The sequence below is a fragment of the Lipotes vexillifer genome, unplaced genomic scaffold, assembly GCF_000442215.2.
Source record: "Lipotes vexillifer unplaced genomic scaffold, Lipotes_vexillifer_v1.1 scaffold532, whole genome shotgun sequence".
NCBI classification, from domain to species: domain Eukaryota; kingdom Metazoa; phylum Chordata; class Mammalia; order Artiodactyla; family Lipotidae; genus Lipotes; species Lipotes vexillifer.
The window spans coordinates 636,496-642,611 of NW_006798027.1; the positions used below are offsets into that span (position 1 = coordinate 636,496).

The following is a 6,116-nucleotide window of genomic DNA, read 5'->3' on the forward strand; positions in this document are numbered from 1 at the left end:
GTGGTTGTGAATACTCTGAGCCTCCTGGTAAAGCGGCGGGAAGGGTGGGAGTATTTTTGTTGTCCTGTAAGCTAAAGTCTCTCCCAGGCTGTGGACCCCACCCTGTCGCAGCTGGGATCCTGGTGGAGGGAAGGTCGCTGCCAGGGCCAGGCAGGACACCCCTCCGTTCCTCTCCCCTGTGCCCAGCCATGCTCTGACCTCTGACCTCGGCTCTTTTACCAGCTCCTTCCTGGCTTCCTGCCTTCAGCCTGCTGTTTGCAGCGCCCTCCACCTGGCATGGAACGTAGCCGTATGGAGCCTCAGTTTGCACATTTGTGTAATGAGGAAAATAATAGTATCAATACTTACCATGGAGGGTTGGTACAAACATTAGATACTAGTTGTAAAGTACTTAGACCATTGCCTGGCAAGTACACTTGTATGTTAAAGGAATAAAAACACCACTGATTGAGCACCTGTGGTGTGCCTGGTGTGACTCTGACCGCATTAGCAGTATCATTTTATTTAATCCTCACAACAAATGTCCTCCCTGCACAGGTGAAGAATCTGGCTCAGAGGTGCTAAGAAATGTGGTCAAGGTCACAGTGAGACAGCACTGACCCACACAATTTCTCCCAACTTGCATGAAAAAAATGCTGAAGCTTAGAGAAATGATGTAACTTACCTAAGACCTGACAGCCAGTCAGGAGATGAGCTGGGCCTGTCTGAGTTCAAGGCCCCACTCCACCTGCCTTTGATCTGGCCTCTGCCCCCCTCTGCAGACTGGTCTCCTGCTGCCGTCTTCCCCCGACTCCCTCCACACTCCGTGGAGCCCACGCTTAGCTGCGCTCATGTCTCTCCCAACTCCTCAGGGTGGAGGACCCTTGCTCCTACCCCCTCAGCCCTCTGTCCTCATGTCTGTCACTGCAGCCACAGGGCCAGACTGGAGGGCAGAGAATGTCCTTTCCATCTCTGACCCGGTGTCTGACACTCCTGTTGGCATCGGCGATTGTTGGTAGAATAGTCAAATGAGCATGTGCTGAAAGCTTCCTCTCCTGGGAGACACGCAGTGGCTGATCACCTGATGGCTCATCGCTGTCAGCGGGATCTGGACCAGAGGCCTGCACAGAGGCCCGGGGAGGCAGGGTCTACAGGGCCGGGCACACGTGGGCCTTCTGCTCCTTCTGGTGAAGATGTAAACGCAGACTCAGGGCAAGGCCAGCTTCCCTTCTCTGTGAGTTAACCCCGCTCTCCTCTCCATTTCTTTTTTCACAGCTGTTTTGATATTCATCATCAGATTTTTCTACCATCCATGCCCATCACATAGTTTGACACCGATTTGTTACAACTTGAACGTGCAGCTTTATTGACAAACTGCCACACACTAAATTTGATCACTCACTGTTTAAAAAGTATTATTCCTAAGCTGTTTGTTGCTGGTAGTTTTCAGCCCGTTGAGGAGATTCTCACAACCTTAGTGAGATTCTCTAAGATGCTACGGCTTTCCTTCTTTAACATTCATCGGTTCCATTTCGTATCCATTTTTTAAAAAAATCATTGGCCTTTCTTCTTAAAGCCACTGTCACTTGCACGTCAGCCACTGTCTGTCTTTCGGATCTCCAGTGTGGGATAAAGCAAGTGCGTTGGACACACCGTGAGGCAGACTGCTTGGTAACCATTGAGTTGAATGATCTCTTTTGAGTCCATGTTTTAAACCTGGGGGTCACCTCTGTGCTTCCTTGGCCACTGGTTAATGGTTTTGTTCCCGCTACCCAGGTGGGATGCAGATGTGGCCCTGGCAGCCACGTGTAGGAAGTGGAGGATGGGTGGGGCAGGCTGGTAGAATCCTCTGGGACAGTCAGTGGGTGACTTTGTCACTTGCTACTCCCTGGGTCAGGGGGTGTCCTCTCCCAGCTCCACGACACGGGCAGAGATCTAGCTGCGTGCACAGGAGGTACGTTCTTTTAGTCCATATTGACAACGTCCACAGTATCTTCTGGAAAACATGAAAAGAAATCATTACTGGCAAACGCCAGGCTGTTAGGCAACGTCCCCTGAGCTACGGCTTTTTGAACTCCTGCTTTCTTTGCTCTAGTGTATGCAGTTTTTGGATTTACCAGCGTGGTGAACCTCATCATAGGACTGGAACAGGACGGGATCATTGATGGCTTCATGACATACTACTTGAGAGAGGTACGGGGTCGGTAGCGAGTACGAGCCTTGAACTAAAGGGTCTGCGACACCAACAGCATTGCTCGAGATGGAAATCCTTTCATTTAGTGTAAGCAGGGATGACACACGGTATTTCATTTGCTGCCGTAGACACAGGACACTTAGTCACGTGGAAGGTGAAGCGGAAAGTTAGGATTGGATCATGGGAGGCAGTTCTCCTCGGCGTTCGGTCTTACAGCTCCTTCCTCACACCCAACCCACCAACTTTCCCCTTTACTTGTATTTAATATAAATGAGGTTACTTTAAATGAATCCAGTATCTGTGTATCTATTGTTATTAATACACTACTCTCTAAGAAAGCCCAGGTCAGTCTTAAATGTATAAAGCCCCAAACACTGAGGCAGTTAATAAAGCCATTTGATTGTGAGGATGAACATGCACTCCTCCCCACCATCACAGCATGGTAGACCTACCTGGCACCTGACACAGCTAGTCCTTTTTCCTTATTTTATGGTGTGATGAATCCAGCCCCAGAGAGGTTAAGTAACGTACTTAAGGTCACACAGGAAATAAGGAGCAGAGCTGGAAGTGTAGTCTTCATCTGTGTTTCAAACAATGGGGAGCTTTGTGTGCAAGCTAAGGGAGTTTGGATTTTGTCCCGCATGTGAGGGAAGGTGTTAAGTCAGCGAACAGTGCAGTCAGCTCTGAGAAGGATGCACTTGACAGGAAGGGTCGATGTCATAAGCTGGGACACCAGTCAGGAGGCTTCTGCAGGGCCAGCAAGGGCATGAAGATGGCCCAGACGGAGGCCAAGCATGGACAGTAGAGAAGGACGGACGGACTTCAGAGAACTTTGGCGGCTGGAATGAGTAGGTCTCGGGGATGAGTTGGGGGCAATGGGGAGAGTAAGGGCTGAGGTGCCATCCTGATTCCTGCTTTTGGAAGAACGCTGGTGTTATTCAACCGCAGAAGGACAGAAGGGGAAATGCAGTTCCAGAGATGTTTGGTGAGCAGACTGTGGGGGTCACAAGACCTGCTTTCTCCCTCCAGGAGCTAATGTGGCAGTGAGATGGCATGGTCCTAGGCGCAGAGACGGAGGCTCACGCCAGGCGCAGCGCACACTGAGGAAGAACTGACTCTGGGAGCGCTCAGGGGAGCCTCAGCGAGTTGGTGACGCTGCCCTCGGCTTCTTTAAAAATGGCAGTGGCAGTGGATGATAAACGTTTTCCAGATAGACTAGGGGGTGGAGGGCATGCCAGGGAGAAGAGACAGTGTGAGCAAAGGCTTAGAGAGAAGGGACTTCCCTGGCGGTCCAGTGGTTAGGACTGCACTTCCACTGCAAGGGGCGTGGGTTCCAGCCCTGGTCGGGGAGCTAAGATCCCACAAGCTGCACGGCACAGCCAAAAAAGAAAAAAAAAAAGGAGGCTTAGAGAGGAGAAACAGCATATGTCTCCCCACTGCCAGCCTGGGGTGCACGTGTGCAGGGATGATGCTGAGTTCATCTGGGGACGTGTGGAGTTTGAGGTGGGTAAGGAACATGCCGGCAGGTGTCCCGGCTGGCAGGGCTTCGCAGCTGTTGGTACCTGAAGGTCTGAGAGGAAAGGAGAGGGCAGAGAGGAGACGGCCGAGGGTGGAACTTTGGAGACCGTGGCCAGAAGATCAGGAGCCTCTGAAGTGGACTGTGAGGGGACAGGCAAAGAGGCAGAAGGAAAGCCTGGAGAGTGCAGGGCCACTGAGTCCACAGCGGGGAGGTTTCAGGAAGGAGGCGGCTGCCAAGAGGGCCTGGAGGTTGAGCTGGTGAGGGTGGTGAGACAGGGTATGAGATGGGGGGGCTGGGATGTAACTGTGGGAGGGTCTGCAGGGCCAGGTTCAGGGACCCGGCTGCCAGATAAGAGGAGGTGGGGCTTGGTCTTGCAGCCGCCAGCAGCTTTGGCAGGTTTTTGAGCAGAAGAGTGACATGTCAAGAGCCAGGGCAGCGGTGTGGTGAATCGGAAGGAGAGGAGAGAGGTAGGAAGACCATGTGGGAAAGGTCCAGTGAGGGGCACTGAGGGCTTTAACTAGGCCATGACGAGAGGGAGGGTTGCCTGGGGTGACATTATAGAGGTAAAATTGATAGGACTTGCCAACAGACTGCATAAGAGAAGAAGGAATGAACAACGACCCTGTGGTTTTGACCTGGGTAAGTTGAATGCTGTCGCCATGAAAATAGAGAGGCCAGGTGGGGCTTGGTTGAAGGGGGAAGCCAATGAGTTAAAGGAGGTAAGGTGAGTTTGAAGGGCCCACGGACCAGACAGTTGAAGATACCCATCAAGCCACCAGGAGAGGTCAGCACTGGCCCCGAGAGCCAGGTGTGTACGCATCAATGATTAAAACCATGAACTTGGATAGTATTATCCAATCAAAGCATGTCAGAGAGAAAAGATGTGGGCCAGGCACGGGTACTGAAGTATGACTCACATTATTTCCTCCACCTCTGTGATTTTCACTTGATTTGATTTTTGAGGCAAGATGACAGAGAGCAGTCTGCCCCAGGGGAGTGCAGAGCTTCAGAGAATCCCCTGCTTGGTTGGTTGACTGATGGGCTGGTTGATGTGCTCTGTTCCTTGTTGTAGAAAGGATTTAAGGCATCTTAGGAAAACATCTGAAACAAAGCAGGAGATCACAAATGTGGGAGAAAGAAGAAAGGAAAGTGAGTTGGAGCCAGAATGACACTAAAAACCTAGGCAGGTTTGACAGTGATTTTACAGTAGCCACCTGGAAACATAAGCACCTGGGACAGGGAAATGTCATTCATCATATAATCTGTGTTTATAAAATTAAAAATTTCTCAGAAGTATAGCTCTTCTTGGTAGTATAGTTTCTGCTAGGAATTAGCTGTGTGACCTTAGGTCAGGTAACCTCTTCGAACCTCTGTTTGCTCATCTGTAAAATGGAGTCAATCGTGTCTATCCCATAGTGTTGTTGGGAAAGTTGAACGAGGGGTTGGGTGTGAAGCTCTGAGTGTAGTGCCTGCTGGTCTGTGCCTGCACTGGGGACAGAGGCGGGGGAAAGGCGTGCCTTCCTCACACCCGTCCCAGCAAGCCTCTGGGTCAGTATGAATTTTGAAGGTCAGCCAGTGGCTCTGGTCAGCAGGGTCTTCCCTGGCCACCCCTTCTGCCCAGAGCCAAACACCATTAGTCACAGATTAGACTTGGCCTCAGTGAGTTCGTCATGCAGCCAGGACTGCCTGTAATGCTATCAGTTTTGCATCACTGTGCACACCTGTGTTGACTTAGCATAGGCCAGGCATTCTCTTAATTCCACGCCCTGTGGCAGACCCTAGTTCTGGCGGCTCCAGGGTAAATGTATATTTTCATGTTTCTACCAATTGTGTAATTGTATGGGATTAAGAATAGTTTCATTTTAGCAGACGAAGATGTTCTGCTGCTTTATTTTACTTTCAATACAGGTCTGGTGTTCTGTGTTGAAGTGTCTGAGTCATATTTAAAGTGGACTTCTGTTTAATGCTTTCCTTAGGGTGAACCGTATCTGAACACGGCCTATGGGCACATGATCTGCTACTGGGATGGCTCTGCTCATTATCTGATGTATCTGGTGATGGTGGCAGCCATAGCCTGGGAGTAAGTCAGTTCGCCTGGTGGGTGTGCCTTTGTCACCTTAGCAATCGATAGGCGGGTAGGTAAGGAAAATGGATGTATAGAGGCACAGACACAGGCAGGTACACATGGACATGAATCTAGGGTCTATGGAGACAAGTTAGACATGGCTTTATTTTTCCTTGTGTCACTGCCTTTCGAACATATGCCTTTGGATTTCTCCTCTGCCATGATGGACAGCTCGGGCAGACCCCTTAACTTTCTGATTATGTTCTCTTATAAGAGCAGTCTCATTTTCAGAAATTAAAGCCCAGCACATAGTAATTCAGAACTTCAAACTCCTTTCAGTTCAGAGCTCTCTTTCCATC

General features: G+C 50.3%; 1 protein-coding gene across 2 annotated transcripts in view; it reads left to right on the forward strand.

Annotated features, from left to right (window-relative positions):
* The window catches only part of TM6SF1 (transmembrane 6 superfamily member 1), a 26,536-nt gene that overhangs the window by 5,189 nt on the left and 15,231 nt on the right, over positions 1-6,116 (forward strand). For both annotated transcript variants that reach the window (XM_007470063.1, XM_007470064.1), the window contains exons 3-4: positions 2,075-2,172; positions 5,669-5,772. In XM_007470063.1, coding sequence (XP_007470125.1) covers positions 2,075-2,172; positions 5,669-5,772 — 202 coding nt within the window. The remainder of the gene's footprint in view (positions 1-2,074; positions 2,173-5,668; positions 5,773-6,116) is intronic.